The 19,016-nt window shown below is 43.0% G+C and overlaps 1 protein-coding gene across 4 annotated transcripts in view; it reads left to right on the top strand.

Moving 5' to 3' along the window:
- Positions 1-1,678: 1,678 nt before the first annotated feature.
- The window catches only part of ddx11 (DEAD/H (Asp-Glu-Ala-Asp/His) box helicase 11), an 81,578-nt gene continuing 64,240 nt past the window's right edge, over positions 1,679-19,016 (top strand). For 3 of the 4 annotated variants that reach the window (XM_063058303.1, XM_063058305.1, XM_063058306.1), the window contains exons 1-7: positions 1,679-1,901; positions 6,637-6,780; positions 8,442-8,675; positions 11,778-11,864; positions 13,224-13,378; positions 14,713-14,755; positions 16,858-16,965. In XM_063058303.1, the coding sequence (XP_062914373.1) occupies positions 6,640-6,780; positions 8,442-8,675; positions 11,778-11,864; positions 13,224-13,378; positions 14,713-14,755; positions 16,858-16,965 (768 nt within the window). In that variant the 5' untranslated portion in view covers positions 1,679-1,901; positions 6,637-6,639. Of the gene's footprint in view, positions 1,907-6,636; positions 6,781-8,441; positions 8,676-11,777; positions 11,865-13,223; positions 13,379-14,712; positions 14,756-16,857; positions 16,966-19,016 lie in introns of all 4 variants that reach the window. The other variant, XM_063058304.1, reaches the window with a different exon arrangement.

Here is a 19,016-nt window from a genome sequence, read left to right on the forward strand (position 1 = left end):
AGAAACCGGTCTGAGTATTGTCAAGACCGGCTCCTTTTGAACCCTGAACTGTTTGAAGTGTGATGGACAGGCGATACCCCAGCAGGGGGATAAAAAGGGGCAGGTTCGCTAAGACACGACACACGACACCACGAGGTAACAAGACCCTGGAAGCGGTGCACCCCCACAAGTCGGTGGGAGTTTTGGAGGTCTGGTCGTGGGACCAGCCATAGACGCACAGGGTGGAAAGATACGGTCGGCGGGAACCTGGTGTGTGTCCGCCCTTGCCTGGGTGCCGGGTTCACCGCTGAAGAACGATCGTGTCTGGAACGGAGGGGTCACAGTCGGTGACCTCAGAAGACATTACAAAGGGCTCACCTGAAAGCTAACTGCGAGGAATATCGAAGGTCTGCTTGGAATCCGATTTGAATATTCATTCGTTCTCTCTCTCTCTCCCCAACGGCACGACGGCGATTACTGCGAACTGAACTAAACTGTGTCACTTGTGATTGAACATTTTACCCCTAGACTGCGATAGAGCTGATTGACCCTATTATCCTAGTTCTGTGTACATGTGTGTTTATTCATTGCTAACCTGTTGCATTTACATCTTTACTATTAGAGTACTGTGTTGCTTATTTCTTTAATAAAACTTTCTTAGTTCCAGTAATCCAGACTCCAACTGAGTGGTCCATTTCTGCTGGTTTGGCAACCCAGTTACGGGGTACGTAACACAGCAGAGTAACTTTTGTGGCCATTGTTGTGCTGCATGACTCGAAGCCTACCTGTACATGCAAGTTGCTTAGAGAGTAAGCCAAGGGAGCCATCTCCGGTACAGTTGATGCAGTTTTACTTTGCGTAGTCAGTCATGACCATTCACAGGGGATCGTTGTCAGACAAGCGTCCCTGAATATTTTGTGTCGGCAACCTTTGCCCTCTTGATGCTTAAAATGAGATTTCTCCTGGCTGCTTTGAGAACTGTGGCATCCCGGGCTTCAGTAGTGGATGGCAATATTGCGCAGGCCGGACCTAGAAGTAACACAATTTCTTCAGCCCAGATTTCTCATATGCCAAATAAAGGAGTGTCACATTGCTTTTTACAATTATAGTATAAGGCGCTTCGAGCAAAGTCTAAAAATAGATGTCTAAAAGTTTAAAAGCAAGAGATGAAGTGACTATATGATCAGTTATGAGGCACTGAGAATTAAATGCTTATAAGTGATTCATTTATTAAATTAAACCTATAATCCCTCAGGTGCCCCACTTGCTGCCCAGTGTCCCCTCCCCCCACACCACCCCACCCCTATTATCTTTACCACACCCTTATAAACTCCCACTTTGGGAACCGTCATTTCGGACGTAAATGGGGAAGGGAAAAAAACGCCTCGTACTTGAACAACAGGAATTCTGCAGATGCTGGAAATTATTTAATAGGGAAATTGGATCTAAATTCTACTCTGATTGTTTTTTTTAGACTGTTTTGGAGAATTTGATTGCCTGACACTGTCCAATCTGGCTGGGATTAGGTATCGCGCAGGAGAATGTGGTTGGTGGAGACGGAGAGGAAGGCGTGTTGTGATTGGTACCGGCTTTGATTGACCTCGCCCACAGGACTGGCGATTGGACGACTGGGTCTCCCTGATTGGTCGTTGGTTGTTGTCGGTCACCGGGGAGGTGTGTCTTCGTTCGCGCGCTCTTTGAACCTGAGGACGCCGGAGTTGGGCCCTGGGTCTCAGGCTGGTGCGCGGCTGGGTGTCTGGCACCACGTCTGACCCCCGCGATCCTTCAGCGCTCTGATCAGGGACGAGGTGGCTGAAGGCCCGGGAGCTGGGTCGGTCCGAGCCCACCTCATACGACTGGGCCGACCGCTGCCGATTGACGCGGTGACAGCGAGCGTGCTCCGGAGCCGGAGTCCTTCAGCGGTAAAGTGAAGTGTCGCCCCTTTGACCTGGGCGGGAATGTATGGTGGGGGCCCCTTGCTGTCTTATTCTAGCGATGGGGTCCCTCATGAGGCTGTAGACAATGTAGTTCGGGGGGAGGGGAAACCTAATTGTCACTTATTTTGCATGACGGGAGCGGATGATATTGGGATCTACCCTGGGGTGTGGGAGAAGGGGGTTCACAGTAAGGGTTTTGTTTTGCCCTACAATGCACTGGGATGTGTTGTAGTGCCCTGTTATTACCTGTAAAGATGAGAATGGTATTCCTTAATTTTGGTCTTATTTTATAGCAAAGGATCTTGCTTTGCCAAACTGGAGGTAATTAAATGTTAAAATATACTGTAAAATCAGCCAAATAATATCAGAAAGGGGTTACTGTTCCAAATTATTAGGCGCACCAGCTGCAGGAGGATGTTATCTTTCAAAGAGAAACTGCAAACTTGTTTCTCCACAGCAGTCTCACAGCATTCTTCAGATTTCTGTCATATGCAGTTTTTTTTTTGTTTATGATTGCAACTAATGGAATCTATGTAAAAGCATGCACTTGAAGTAAATGCTTTCTGTCTACTGAGAAAAGGAAAAGCTATTTGTGCATAGACAGGAGGAAAATAAAGTGCTGTGTTCAGTCAGATCTGCAAAATAGCAGATTACTGGAATCAGTGTGTAGGCAGGAAGAATAGCAGGATAGTTGGTGGAAGAAGTGAAGCATATGAACAGTACAGCAGGGGAACAGGCCATGTGAACCATAATGTTAGTGCTGAACACAATGCCAAATAAAATTATATCTGTTCTGCATGCATGTTATCCATACCCTGTTTGTACATGTACTCATTTAAAGGTCTCTTTAAAAAGCTTTATCTGCTACCACTATAACTCTGCCAGCCTGTCGCCATTTACCATTGTGTTAAAATAAGACTTATCCAACACACATCCTTTAAGCTTCCCCACCCACCCTGTTTAAATACAGGTTTTATAGTATTTGACACTTCTGACCTGGTTTAAAAAAAACATGTTGTCTAATTTCTCTGGTCTCCCCTCAGCTTCTGACACTCCAGAGAAAGCATCCCCAAATTTGTCCAATTTCTTGAGGAGATCTCCAGGCAACTTCCTGGTAATCCTCGCCTGTTCTCTTTTCATAACCAACACATCCTTCCTTAATGGGGTGACCAGAATTGCTCCCAGTACTCCAAGTGCAATCTATCCAAAGTTTTAACATGCAATGACCTTTATACTAATGCCCTGAACAATGAAAGCAAGCATGTCATATTAGATTAGATTATGAGGATACACAGTCCTCTTTTATTGTCATTTAGTAATGCATACATTAAGAAATGATACATTATTTCTCCAGAATGATATCACAGAAACACAAGACAAACCGACTGACAAACTGACAAAAACCAGATAATTATAATATATAGTTACAACAGTGCAAAACAATACCGTAATTTGATGAAGAACAAACCATGGGCACAGTAGAAAGTCTCAAAGTCTCTCGAAAATCCCATCATCTCACACAGACGGTAGAAGGAAGAAAAAAACTCTCCCTACCATGAGCTCCAAGCGCTGCAAACTTGCCAATGCAGCACCCTGGAAGCACCCGACCACAGACACTTGAGTCCGTCCAAAAACTCTGAGCCTCCGACACTGAGCACCATCTCTGCCGAGTGCTTCGACCCCGGCAATAGGCAAAGCCGAGGATTTGGGGCCTTCCCCTCTGGAGATTGTCAATTACACAGTAGCAGTGGCAGCGAAGTGGGCATTTCAGAAGTTTCTCCAGGTGTTCCTTCGTGCTTCTCACGGCAGTCTCCATCAGATCAGGATTGTGCACGGCCCCTAGTTAACACATATGATATCATTCAGAACGGCCGCACGCGCTGTGATCTTCTCCTACCTGATCCTCCCTCCCTTCATGTGCCTTCTTCACCAGCCTATCTACTTGTGTGACCACATTCAGGGAGCTACGTGGAACCCAAGGTCCTTTTATACTTCAATACTGTTAAGGGTCCTGCCTTTAACTGTATGCTGACCCTTTACTTTTAACCTTTCAAAGTGCACCATCGTACACTTGCGTCGGTTAAACCCTATCTGTCATTTCTCCGCCCACTTCTGTAACTGATCCAAATCGAGCAGTGTCCTTTGACAACTCTCTTCATTGACCACAACACAATTAATCCTTGTGTTCTCTGCAAGCTTAATAATCCATTCATCTACATTTTAATCCACATCATTTTTATATATATATATATATATATATACATATACACATATATATACATATATATATCACAAACAATAGAGGTTCCAGCACTGATCCTTTTGCACCATCAGTGGTCACAGATCTCCAGACTGAATAACACCTTTCCACCATTAACCTCTGTCTTTTACAGACAAGCCCATTCTGAATCCATTTTACCAAGTTACCATGCATCTTAACCTTCCGGGTCAGCCTACTGCGAGAGACATGAAATGCCTTACTAAAGTCCAAGTTGGCAGCATCTACTTCTCACCTTCATCAATCACCTCATTACTTGGAAAACTCAAGACCTGTCTAGCTCTACACAGCACTGACTATTCCTAATTAGGTTGTGGTTTTTGAAATGTGAGTAAATCCCCTCCAATAGCTCCCTACCACTAATGTGAAACACTGGCCTACGATTTCCTGGATTTATTTTTGAACAAAGGAACATTATTGGTTGCTCTCCAGTCCTCCCAAGACCTCACCTGTTGCTAGTGGAGATACAAAAATTTACTTCAAGTTATCTTTCAATAATCTGGGATATAGGCACTGGGGATTTACCCACCTTAATGCTCTTCCAGAGTCCCAGCATCAGCACCTTTATCTCAAAATGTTCTAATATGTTAGTATGCTCTCACTATCTTTTAAGTCTTTCTCCTTGGTGAAGACAGATGCGAAGTACTCGTTTAGTTCCTTGACCGTGTCCTCTGACTCCCAAGAGTAAATTCCCTCCTTTACCTTTAAGTGGTCCTACACTCTTCCCAGTTATCATTCTGCTTGCCTAGGACCTTTCATGGTCCTGCTAATCTATTGCTTGTTTTTTCTACTTTTTTATATTCTTCAAGACTCCTATCTAATTTTAACTTTCTAAACCTGACCTGACTTTGTTTTTCTAGAATCCATCTAAAAGCGAAATGTTTCATGTACTGGAAGCCTGATCTAAACATTGAAATTCACAGAAATACTTCGCAGGCCAGGCAGCATCTGTTTATGTTCTAAAAATGAAAACATAAAATGCTGAGAAAACTCAGTAGGTCAGGTAGCACCTAATGAAGGAAATCATTAATGTTTCAGGTAAATGGCCTTTCATCAGAACTGGGAAAAATTAGGAAAAACTTTAATGTTTGAAGACGAGAGCAGGGATGGATATTTAAAAAAGGGAAGGTCTGTGATATGATGCTGATTTGTAGAAGTTGAAGAGCTTGTAATTTTTCCCAAAAATGCAAGGGTTTCCCTTTAGCTGCTGTGGTTTCACATCCTGAAGACAAGGTAGGTTAATTGGCCACTGGAAATTACCCCGATGCATTTGGGAGGAGAATGGGAGAAGTTGATGGGAATGGATTGCAGGGCAATTATATGACATTTGCAACTGGTAGCATTTTTCTGTGAGCTGCCAGACCTGACGGGGTAAATGATCTTCTACATTATAAGAAAAAAAGGAGCTGAATGAAATCTGAGATGCCAGAAGAAAATAAAGAGAGAAAAAAAATGCTGGAAATATGAAGAACAGCTGTTTTGATTTACTATCTGAAATAAACTGAGTGTTGAGTCTTAAGGCTATGGCACCCTGAGCTTTAATTCTACTATGATCTCTGGCATCTTCCAGCAAAGTGTAAGGAGAGGCAGCTTATCTTCTGACTTGGAAGTTCCTAACCTTTGAAATCTAATGCCCTGGTTCGTATTTTTTTTACCGTCATGCTGTTCTGTATTTGATTTTTGTGCTGTTCTCTGCAAGGTGCTTGTTATGGTTACTGTTGAAGATAAGAGATAGGAGAATTGTGTGCCATCCAATTAGGATGGCTGGATTACGGGGAGGTTTTTCTGGTGAGGGACACTAAGGTTGGGCTTGAGGAGATGAAGAGCGAAGAAGTCGTAGGATTAGACCCGGAGCAGGGCCGTGATTCAACAAAGCCCTGGATGAGATCGAATGAGGATCGGCAAAGGGGAAATCATGAGCTCCAACTTGTGCACATTAAACTATTTCATTAAAATAGGCCCTTTTTTTAATGTTCTTTCTTTACTAATCCTTTAGTTAAATTAAGAATTATAAAGCTAAATGTTTTAATTGTATGTGGTGTACTGTCTGTTATCTCATGGCACTTATTTGTAACAGGTTAATGAATCATGCAGCATCCACACACACGGGGTTTTGGTGTGGGCTCGTGCCTTAATCTCACACATTTGGCGGGGTCGGAGATTGTCGTCCTGAGGCTTAAGTAGTCGATGGAACCAAAGTGTTTTGTTAGAAAAGCACTTGCACTGTGTACTATTCTTAGTAGATCTGAGATCATGTAGGTTTGACTGAGCTGAGTGTGGGTTTTCTTCTTGGAAGAACATTTGGGAATTTCAAATTTTCATTTTGAAGTGCTGGGTTAAATTACAAAATGTATTAAATTACTATGACCACACTTAGTTTAAACTAGCTTTATTCTGTGATTACTTATGGTCTCCCTTTCTTTTTGTCCCTGTGTTTTGCAGGTTATGGCCGAGGGGACGGGTCAAACTTCCTCAAAGTTCCTGTTTCCCTTCAAGCCTTACTCCATCCAGGAGGAATTCATGGCTGCACTATACAATGTGCTTGAAGAAGGGAAGATTGGAATATTTGAGAGTCCCACTGGGACAGTAAGTTTTTAAACATTAAACAAAAAGGAAAAGCAGCTTGCATTTGTATATGGCTGGGCTCTCAAACTTGGGACATTCTAGGTTGGATGTGGGTAATGAAGTTGCCAACTTCTATATACAGCAACGTTGTAACCAAACTCACCACAGGAGAATAATTGGAAGTAAGCTTCCACTTACAAGTCCTCCCTGAGTTATGGACATGCCGTACGTACAGGCGAGTGGGACACCAGCGCGGTGGATGGGGGTGGGTTTACTGGTTGCCATAAGAATCAGGGCATTTCCATGTTGCTTCTCTCCCTCCCCCACTGAGCCACAATAGCAGTGCAGACTCATTTGCTCACTTAGAGTCAGTGAGGCCGGCCGGCGTCTGCTGTTCCTGTGCCTGCTCGCTCTCCCATCGCAGCTATCTCTGTATTCCCCTCAAACGCACTGGTTTGTTCATTTCCAACTTACATTATTTTGGGTTGTGAACTGTTCTCGGGAACCCAGCCCTGGTGTAACCCGAGGGCTCCCTGTATAGATGTGGATGCATGATTTATAGTGAGAAAGAGCCAAGATGAAAGGTATGGCAGCAGTAAGTACAGTTTCATCAGTGGGAGATACATCAGGATGCTCTTCATTGACTACAGTTCAGCATTCAACACTATCATCCCCTCGAAATTAATCACTAAGCTCCCAAGATCTCGGTCCCCTACCTCCTTGTCTATTTTCTCACTTGCAGATCCCTTTCAATAAAGATTGGTGATAACATCTCTTCCACAATCACCGTCAGAATAGGTGCACAAGGCTGTGTGCTTAGCTCCCTGCTGTACTTGCTTTATATCTTTGATTGAGTGGCTAAGTACAGTCATAATTAAATTTGTTGATGACACCATTATTATTGACCGAGTCAAAGGTGGGTCAGGAATTCAATCACAACCAGTAAAAAATCTGCAGATGCTGGGAATCCAAGCAACACACACAAAATGTTGAAGCATCAACTGTACTCTTTTCCGTGGACGCTCCCTGGCTTGCTGAGTTCCTCCAGCATTTTGTGTGTGCTGCGTGGCTCAGCAGTTGTCGATGTCAGTTTCAGGTATGCAAACACATCATTTGCATGGCTTAGCCAAGATGCTGAAAACAGACACGCTATTCTGAGGTGTCGTGTAAAGAAGTTACAGGGGTGGTGGAGGCCGAGAAGATGTGTTCAAAGCTTCAAAACTGCAACGTCCCCACGGACTTGGGAATCAGTGCTCAGAATATTTTAGTGGTATTGAGGCTTTCAAGATCGTGCATTTGGAGCTTTCAAAAGCACTGTGTAAATGGCAGGGGGAGTGCACTGCCTTCTTTCTGGCACATTCTGGCGCATGTGAAAGAGGGTCACATTGTCACCTTGAACTCACAGAATTGGAGTGGAATCAAGCCATCGTCGTTCCTGAAAAGCTGCCTTGTAAGAAGATGTACCTCATGATATTTAACTATGTTGAATTTATTCAAACAGAAAAAAATCATTCTGCAGCTTTCACTTTAAATAAAACAATATGATTTTTTTCTGTATACAAGATCAGATGGGTAGAGGAGCAGTAGGTTCTGCCAACAAATCCCAGGGATAATTTTTCTTTTTTGATCTATTTATTTATCATTCCTCTGCTGTACTAAATATGGCTGTCTTTCTTCTCCAGGGGAAGTCACTCAGTCTCATCTGTGGAGCACTCACTTGGCTCAAAGACTTTGAAGAGAAAAAGAAACGGGAAGCAGCCGAGCTTTTGGAAGATCGACTTCCACAGCAGTGGCAGTCTCAAGATCTCCAGAGTTCCTCCAAGAAGTTGGAAGCCAAGTCCTTGGAGGGTGAATTGGACTGGATTACTGAATTTGTGCAGAAGAAGGCTGAACGTGACCTGGTTGATAAACTAAAGGTCCGTTTCAAAAAAAGATTTAGAATTATCTTATTATCCCTTGTATGCTATTGAGAGAGTAATATTTGGATTTTCTAACTTTAGATTCTGTTAATGAAAGGATTAACAATACAGAGGTTTGATGGCTCTGGGCCTATATTCACTGGAGTTTAGAATAATGGGGGGGTGGAATCTCATTGAAACCTATTGAATATTGAAAGAGTGGACATGGAGTAGATGTTTCCTATAGTGGATGAGTCTAGGACCAGAGGGCACAGCCTTGGAAAACAAGGACATCACCTTAGAGCAGTTAAGAAAGAATTTTTCTTTTTTTTTTTAGCCAGCGGGTGGTGAATCTGTGGGAAGGCTGAGGAGGTCAAGTTATTGGGTGTATTTAAAGCAGAGATTGAATTCTTGATTAGTAAGGGCATCAATTGTTAAGGGGGGGGTGGCAAATGGCTTAATTCTGCTCCTTTGTCTTAGGGTCTTATGGTCCTTACAGACCAACTCTTCTAATAGTGTATCTGCTTGAAGGTTTAATGGTGTGCACAGCGGGTCAGTCAGCATCGGCGATAGGGAATCTGATTTAAAGTTTTAGAACTTCAACCTTCTTTGTAAAATTAGGCTCTAATTGAGATCGTACACGTAAGGAGGGTCAGTAAGAACAAGAGAGGGATTCTGTGGTAGGGTGAAGACCAGAAGTGATTGAATGGTAAAGTGGTACTGGTGCCTTCTGAATGAGGATGGTAAGGGAAGCATGTTTGGAGAAATTTAAGTAGAAGGTAATTTAATCTAAGTGTACCGAGAGGAAGGCGAAATACGAGGCTGGAAATTAGATTATGAGAACATGCAGTCCTCTTTTATTCAAGATTCAAAAAACTTTATTGTCATTCTAACCGTACATCAGCTTTGCAGGGCAGAATAAGACAGCGTTTTCCAGGAGCAGTGCAATCATAACATAACAAACGCAACTCTAAATAATAAACATAACAATAAATAGTAAAACACAACAGCCACGTGTCAGTTAAAATCAAGTTATAAGTGTCCAGTGCAAGTTAAAAGTGTCCAAAAGCAGAGTCAGGTAGAGCAGCTATTTAGCAGTCTGACTGCCTGTGGGAGGAAGCTGTTTAGTAGCCTTGTGGTTTTAGTTTTGATGCTCCTGTAACGTTTGCCTGATGGCAGGAGAACAAACAGTTCATGGAGAGGGTGTGAGGGGTCTTTAATGATGTACCGTGTCTTCTGGAGGCATCGACTCTGAAAGAGGTCTTGGACAGAAGGTAGGGAGACCCCAACTTCTCTGCTCCCCTAACCACCCTCTGCAAGGCTTTTTTGTCGACAACACTGCAGCTGGAGTACCAGGTTGTGATGCAAATGGTCAGCACACTCTCAACCACGGCTCTGTAGAATGTAGTTAAGATGTTAGTGGGGAGTGATGCTTGTTTAACCTTCCTCAGAAAGTGCAATCTCTGCTGGGCCCGTTTCACAATCCATTGTCATTTGGTAATGCATACATTAAGAAATGATACAATATTCCTCTGGGAGTGGATGGTTATCTGATATTATTGAGTCGTGGAGTGGAACATAGAAGAGTACAGCACAGGAACAGGCCATTCGGCCCACAAGTGTGGGAATTAATGTTCAAAGTCAGTGTATTTTCGAAGTACATGTATGGTACCATATACAACCTTGAGATTTATTTTTTGTAGGGATTTACAGGGAAAAAATATAATAGAATTTATGAAAAATGAAACTTAGACAAAGACTAACAATCAATTTGCAAAAGAAGACAGGCTGTGCAAATAAAAGAACAGTACTGAGAGCATGAGTTTGAAAGAGTCCTTGAAAGTGATTTCTGTAGGTCATAGAATCAGTACAGTTTACTGGTGAATGAAGTTATACACACTAATTCAGGAGCCTGATGGATAAAGGGTATTAACTGTTCCTGAACCTGGTGGTGTGGGACCTAAGGCTTTTGTACCTCTTGCCCAGTGGAAGAGGGCATGGCCTGTGGGGATGGGGGGAGTGGGGTTATTGATGCCGCTTTGTTGTGGCAGCTCTCCTTATAAATGTGCTCAGTGGTGAGGAGGGCTTTGCCTGTGATAGACTGGGCTACACTCACCACTTTCTGTAGCCTGTTCTGTTCTGTTCCCGGGTATTGGTGTTTCCATACCAGGCCATGATGCAACCAGTTAGGGTACTCTGCACTGTGTATCTATAGAAGTTTGTCAAAGTTTTTGGTGACATGTGGAATATACGCAAACTTTAAAAAAAAATTATAGATGATCTTGTGTCTTCTTTGTGATGACACTATGTGCTAGTCCCAGGATAGATCCTTTTTATATTGTTAACACCAAGGAATTTAAAGTTTTTGACCCATTCCACCTCTGTTCCCCTAATGAGAACTGCCTCATTGACCTCTGACTTCTTCCTCCTTTAGTCAGTAATCAGCTCTTTGTTTTAACTATTCTTTGGTTTGCTTTTGACTTTCATATAATTGGGAGCTGTGTATAAATTAAATATCAATAAAAGAAAAACACATCAAAGACAAATGAAGTGTTTTCTTTTTCCAAGAGAAAGCTCTTTTGCAAGGTTAGAAAGAGCTACACATTGAGAGCTTCTTTAAAGGACATTGAAATCATGAAGTTGTGACAACATTGGAATCATTGTAACAATAGGGCATGGTTGAATAAAGTTCACTGAATCATTGTAGAAACAATAGTCAAGAGAAGGCAGGCAAATGATGGCAAAAGATTGTTGAGAACGTGCTGAGTTCTTCCAGCATTTTCCGGTTTTGCATCAGTGGAGTAACTTGGTGAAAAGAAGCGCAGCGGGTTGGCTCCCTGGGTGGCTGCTGGTTTGGATGTGGTGAAAATCCTGTCTTAGTTAATGATAAATGAAAAGCCCCTGATTAAAGAGTGGCATTTTCCTACTTTGTGTTCTCATTTCCCTCATTGTAGTGGATAACCGACTGATTGATAAGTTTGGCAGTCCATGTAATCTGACTTAACTGCATCAGCGGTAACAATCTCAAAGTATTTGGGTGTATAAAGAAATCAAATGTCTATGCCCATAGAGTTTCTTACAAACTATGGGAATATTTAGAAACTATATTGTTGTTTCTAGGATGAAGAATTAAGAAGAAAGAAAAGAGAGGAACGATTGGAGCAAATGCGTAACAATGTGCAGCATAAATATGCCTCAAAGCGCAAGGTAGGATTCTGTAAACAATAGATGCAGAGGGATTCTGCAAACAAGAACTTAAAGTTGGAATTTTGCTCATAAATTGGGTTTGTCTGGTGTACTCCCTTATTCATTGCATCATCCTAATTTTTTCCTGCAGTTATTTTCTATTTTTATTTTTTATTTGGCTAATTATTTGGTAACAGAATCTTCTGGCCCAAAATGAGCCTGTGCCACCCAATTACACCCATGTGACCGATTAATGTAACCCATACATCTTTGGAAAGTGGGTGGAAACCGGAACACCCAGAGGAAACCCATGTGGTCATGGGGAGAACGTATGTTCTTACAGACAGTGGAGGGAAATGAATCTGGTTACTGCGCTAGAAAGTGTAGTAACTGCTACACTATCAGGCTGTTTCTTAGAGTAGTGTCCATTGCCACTTGTCCTTTAAACCCATTTCTACTACTTGTAAGTCTGTGTAAGGAAATATTTAAAGAAAGCTTTACACATTGTCGTGTCTGTTAAGCAGTCACTGCATGCGGCATCAAGGTAATGCAGTGCTACAGTGCTGAGGTATGGGTGGAGGACTTGTTTAAAGAAAAGAATGAAATAGTGTCTTAAACACAAGAGATTCTGCAAATGCGGGAAATCCAGAGTAACACACGCAAAATACGGGAGGAACTCAGGGATCATCTATGGTGAGGAGTAACGAGCCAATGTCGTGGGCCAAGACCCTTCATTAGGACTGGGAAGGAAGGGGGAAATGCCAAAATAAGAAGTTGGGGGGTGGAGAAGGAGTACAAGCTGTCGAGTGATGGGTGAAACGTGGTGAGGGGGAAGGTGGGTGGGGGGAGGAGGGGATGAAGTGAGAAGCTGGGAGATGATAGGTGGAATAGCTAAAGGGCTGAAGAAGCAAAAAATCTGATGGGAGAGGAGGGTAGATTATGGGAGGAAAGGAAGGAGGAGGGGCACCAGATGGAGGTGAAGGGCAGGTGAGAAGTTGAAAGAGATAAAGGGGAGACAGAATGGGGAATGGAAAAAGAGAAGGGTGAAGGGGAAGGCATTACTGGAAATTAGAGAAATCAATGTTTATGCCATCAGTTTGGAGGTTATCCAAATAGAAGATGGGCTGTTGCTCCTTCAACCTGAGAGTGGCTTATTCCTTGTGCAAAAGCAGTACAGAGCACAGTGAAGACACCATTCACAGTTTGATGTTCACTTGGTGCCCATTGAGTCCAGTTTCCTACGTCCCTCTGAATGCTCATTAAAAGGCTGACAGCCCATTATCTATTCACTGTATCTAATATTTTCTCTGTTCTGTAAAATAATGTCTACCCCTACCTATGATTGCTGGAATACTCATAATCTAACGTGTTTGATCCCAGAGGGATGCTGATGACACCGAACGCCTCATTCAGATGAGTAAAGAAGTGATGACTTCTGAACAGGCATCCAACACTGATGCTCTGGACAAAGAGGATGAGGGCTTCATTCTGGCAGATTATGAGAGTGATGATGAAAAAAAATCAAAGGATCCAGGGTAGGCGCAAGTGTTAGCATCGTTTCTGTGATCATGAAAAATAAAGCTTGCAGTAAGTAGTTCCTTTTGTGAGCTCTGCAGAGTGAAGTGTTTTGTAGTAAATGAAGTGCTCTGAGGCTTTGTTTCTGTGGTGAAATCTGCGTGCTTGAGTACAAAACAACATCCCACTAATACATTGATGATCGCATCCTGAGAGTGTTAACCAGAGTACTCGGTGGGGGGGGGGGAAGCTCCACTTGCCTTTGAACGGGAGATCTTTTATATCCATCTCGGAGTGCAGGTGCAATTCAGTTTAACGGCTCCTCAGAAAGTTGCTGTTTACAACAGTGCACCAATCTGTCGGAAAGGCCATTATCTGTTTGGAAATCTCCCACATCTCTCGGGGTGGTGGGAGTTAGTTGAACCCACAACCTTTTGTCTTGGAGGAGAGAGTGCTACCAACAAAGCATCAACCAACACAGATCATTATATTGCTCTGGAAATTTTTTGTTCTAGGTCCTTGAGATTGTATTGTTGTATATTTCTTGTCACAATACTTGAGAACTTGAGTGGCCAGTATTTGTTGATGGCGACTTTGAAATATAGCTCAAAATTGCCGACCTGACCTTCTACATTTCTCAGCTTTCCCCAATGGGAAGGACAACTGACTTTAGACATGGTTATTGTAATCCCTGACCGGTTAGTCAATCTCGTCCAGGCTGGCAGAGGAAACTGCAACTGACCCTGATGACAGTAGGCTATAGAAAAGAATAACAAGCCAGTGTTTGTGCTCTTGCTTTCTGTCCAACAGTACCAAGAGCAGTTAACATAGAACATTACAGCTCAGTACAGGCCCGTCAGCCTACCTTTTAACCTACTCTAAGAACAATCTAACCCTTCCCTCCTACTTAGCCCTCTGTTGTCCCCAATGTGTCTGCCTTTCCCACCACTCCTGGCAGAGGATTCCCTACACCCACCACTGTGCAGATTAAAAAAAAAACTACCTCTGATGTTCCCCCTATACTTTCCTACTGTCTTCCAGTCATCTTAAAATTATGTTCCATTTTGTTAGCCATTTCTGCCCTGGGAAACAGTTGCTTAACAAGTGTTGGACATGAGCAAGTTGACCTCCACTTCTGAGAAACAGGTCACAGAGGAAGATCTGAGTGGGTTGCTAGTCTCCCTTGGACCTTACTAAACCAAGTATGGAGTAAATTATATAGACTTTGGACTGTGCTGTCTACTGAAAAATTACGTATAAAACCTGTGGGACATTGATCTCTGCCGTGTTGCACAGTATGAGAAGATGTTTTTATGATTTACGGGTGGTTTTACCTTTTTCCTTTTTTTTTCAGCCTGTCTGACGAGGATGACTTGGAGGAAGAACATGTGACTAAGGTTTGGAGGACAGATATTGCCTACTCCACATATTGTTGCCCAATATACATCACAAAGGGCTTTCATGTTAGACCCAGTGAATATGAGAGCAATATTCAGGGGCATCTTAAAGGAAGAAATCATAGAGGGAGGGTTTATGGAGGAAATCCCAACACTTACAGCACAGCTTCCAGCACTGGTGATTAAATTCACACACTCAAGGCCAAAAACAAAGAGCATCAATTGTGCAGCTTATCAGATTTCGAGATACACCATGGTAACAGACCCTTTTGCCCAACGAGCCCATGCAGCCCAAATACACCCTTGTGACTAATTAACCTGCTAACCCATGTGTCTTTGGAAAGTGGGAGTACGCTGGATCAGAAACAGGTTTATTATCACTGGCATGTGTCGTGACATTTGTAAACTTAGCAGCAGCAGTTCATTGCAATACATAATGTAGAAGAAATAAATAAATAAATGACAGTTAAAGGAAGCACATATGGTCTTGGGGAGAACATACAAACTCCTTATAGACAGTGTTGGGAACCGAATTGGGGTCACTAGAGCTGTAATAGTGTTACCACTTACTCTTAAAGTTGAGCTTTGCTTAAACAGTATCAGTATTATTCAGCAAGAATAGGGTAACAGGTAACTAGGATCTGGTGTGAATGTGGGCATGAAGAGCTTTCATTTTCCTTTTGAACACAGGCCTTTTGACTCTTCAAGTCTATGTCAGCTCTTAGAGTCAACCCATCAGTGCCATATCACCCTCCGTACATAGCTTGTAGGCAAGCTATGCTCCCTCACATACTATCAACACCCAACTCCTCCAACTTTCTTGCCGCTCACCTATGCTAGGAGTAATTCATAGTCATTTAATCTACCAGCATGTTTTAGGATTGGGAAAGAAAGCTGGAGGGAATGAGGGGAAATTTGCATGGCCATGGAGAGAACAGGTAAACTCTACACAGACTTGAACCTATATCTCTCAAGCTCTGAGACAGCAATGATACCTCTTGCCATTGTGCTAGCTGCTTAAGAGTTCATGGACGGTAGGAAGAGGGTGGCCAACCAGTTGTGCATAGAAACAGACAAGTCTAGAGGTAACAGACAAGGAGGAAGATTTCCGTAACAGAGTGCTGAGTAACCCACACAACATGCTGGAGGAACTTAGAGGTCAGGCAATATGTATGGGGAGGGATATTTCTGGCCGATATCATCAACATTTCTTTGAGTCCTGATGATGAAGGGTCTTAGCCTGAAATGTAGACTCTTTATTCCTCTCCTTAGATGCAGCCTGATATGTTCAGTAATAACCATTGTTTAATTGGTCTGTACCCCCACCCAGTCCCATCACCATTCTAAGTGAAACATTTTCAGGTATTACTGGGCACTCTGGAAATTTGACTCGTCCCCTGATGTGTGTCACCCTGTACTCGGGTGTGACTATATGCTATGGTGAGGGTGGGAGCAAGGATAACGTCATTGTTCCCTTTGCAATGCTTCTAAATGCGGCAGGATCAGATTCCAGCAGGCTAAGTTCTGCTGGAATTAGCCATCATTGACTCACTCCTGGGAGAAGAGTGTTTTCTGATAGCATGCAGATTCAAACCAATGTCTAGTAAAAGTATTTGTCTCCTGTCATTCTATTCTCCACTATCCTCAGTCACCCTGTGATCCTCCCAAAACTGATTCTTCTGCATTTGCCCTGCCCCCTCTGTCCCTACTGCCCCACCACTTCTGTCATTGCAACCTTGACCAGCAGAGGCCGCACTTATCTTTCCCCACCTCTGATTGCAAACTGACACCAGTCACTATTGCTTCTCCTATAATCACATCAACAATAATAAATATTCCACTTCTCCTTTCTAACTGAGAATACATGTCAAGTCAACCTTTCATGCGAGTGAGAGAAGTGAGAAAATGTTTTAAGTTACAGGAGGTGGGGTGGGTGGTGATGGTATGAAGGTAACCATGAGAATGCTGCTCCTCCTCAGACAGGGTTAATGCCAGGAATATTCTGATGTGAAGCGAGGCAGGCAGTGGGCAACTCCGAGGTTGTCAGAAGTATGAGCACCCACTGATTCTGAGCTAACCTCATGCTACTTTTCTTTTCCCAGATCTATTACTGCAGTCGCACACATTCCCAACTCACTCAGTTCGTACACGAAGTTAAGAAAAGTCCTTTTGGTAAAGAGACTAGGCTTGTGTCGCTTGGGTCTCGACAGGTAAGTGATGTAAGAGGACATATCCATGCTGTTAGGTCTAGTATTCCTATGCTGTAGAGCTGGGATTCCTATGGTTTTATTGGTTGGCATCTATGCTTTTAAGACAGGAATTGAACCATGTCACTGCATTCTGGCCAAATGAGATATCCTACCACTATTAAAACACAATGTTCTGCATATATTCTGCAGGTTTGGCAGAGATAAAGTAATATCATTCTCTGCTGATTGAAAACACAATATTTTATTTGGACAACCTTTGATCAGAACTAATAGTTCAGTGGAAAGATTCACTGTTCTTCTAGCAGTGTCTGTTTTATTTTGGGTTTCCAGCACCTGCAGTATTTATTTTGCTTTTGGAATTCCATCAGCTTCTAGAAAATCGGGTTTTATCGTAATTCATTTGAGACGACTAAAGTAGCAGAGATAAATCACCAGTGTTTTGACTCGGTGCAGGTCATAGCTTCAGTAGCAGCAACAGCAGTATGGTGTCCAGGGACTCCATGACTGAGATAATGGAAAAGAATGGGATTGAAATGGTAATGTGTACCTTGATATATTTAAATGCTGATTGCAATTGTAGCAGGGAAATTAATGAGCTGCGGTATTGATCAAAGTAGAGGTTAGAAGGGAATTGTACTGTATGACTTCTCATACTGTCTCCTTCCAGGAATGGAGGGTGGGGTGAGGTTCTTCAAAATCATCTGTTCCATCTTTCTGCGTTCACATTCTGACTGGGAATTTTCTTTTCCTGGTTGTGAAGGAGCCATATTGGTGAGGATCCAGAAATGGAGAATGTGATGAACCTGTACATAAGATCAGAAAAAGCTCGGATTTCTCTTTTGTACCTCTTACAATGGAGCTGACCCTTCCAGGGATGTGAATCACTGGAGACTGCGTTCTTCCAGTACCTCAACACAAACCCTTGTAAACTACATATTAGATTAGATTAGATTATGAGGACACTCAGTCCTCGTTTATTTTCATTTAGAAATGCATGCATTAAAAAATGATACAATGTTCCTCCAGAAAGATATCACAGAAACACAGGACAAACCAAGACTAAAACTGACAAAACCACATAATTATAACATATAGTTACAACAGTACAAAGCAATACCGTAATTTGATAAAGAGCAGACCATGGGCAAGGTAAAAAAAAGTCTCAAGTCCCGATAGCCCCATCATCTCACGCAGACGGTAGAAGGGAGAAACTGTCCCTGCCATGAACCTCCAAGCAACACAACCTTGTCGATGTATTGGAAGCACCCAACTGCAGCCGACTCTGAGTCCATCCGAAAACTTCAAGCCTCCGACACCGAGCACCATCTCTGCCGAGCGCTTCGACCCCGACCCGGCCGCCGAGCAACAAGCAAAGCCGAGGACTCGGGGCCTTCCCCTCCGGAGATTCTGGATCACACAGTAACAGCGGCAGCGAAACAAGCATTTCAGAAGTTTCACCAGATGTTCCCCTGTGCTCTTACGTCTCTCTCCATCAAATCAGGATTGTGCACGGCACCCTACTTGACAAATAACAGATATCATTCACCGGAGTGGCTGCTGCAAGCTGCGTCGCGTCGCCATCTTCTCCGGACTATATGCATGCAAGCAAAGAGGCAGTAAGAAGCCCCCTTCTGGGGTTGGTATTGCCTGGAAGTTCATCAGCATCCTGACTACAAGTGGCCAGATCCTCTCACTTGCTACTAATTCATAAATTGCAACCACGATGACCACTATTTGTATGCTTTGAGCTCCTGACTATGTTCGGCAGGTGAGCTGCAGTGCACTTCCCTCAATGTGACATTCATCATCTCTGAGTGGAATAGTGTGGTCGCGAAATCAGCACTTGTCTATCCTTCCTTTCAATGGTGATTTAATGTGGAAGCGTTTTATCGTATTTCTCAGCCTTGTCCTTTTTTGGCTGAGGTTGTCCTTTACCATTGCCTATCACTTCTAAACAAGGACACAGCTAAGAATGTCAGTCACGGGGAAGAGTGTGAACTTCAGGGGAAAAAAAAATGCATAATATCTTTTAAAGAACCAGATCTGGGTTA

Source organism: Mobula hypostoma, chromosome 9 (genome assembly GCF_963921235.1).
Source record: "Mobula hypostoma chromosome 9, sMobHyp1.1, whole genome shotgun sequence".
Classification (NCBI taxonomy): domain Eukaryota; kingdom Metazoa; phylum Chordata; class Chondrichthyes; order Myliobatiformes; family Myliobatidae; genus Mobula; species Mobula hypostoma.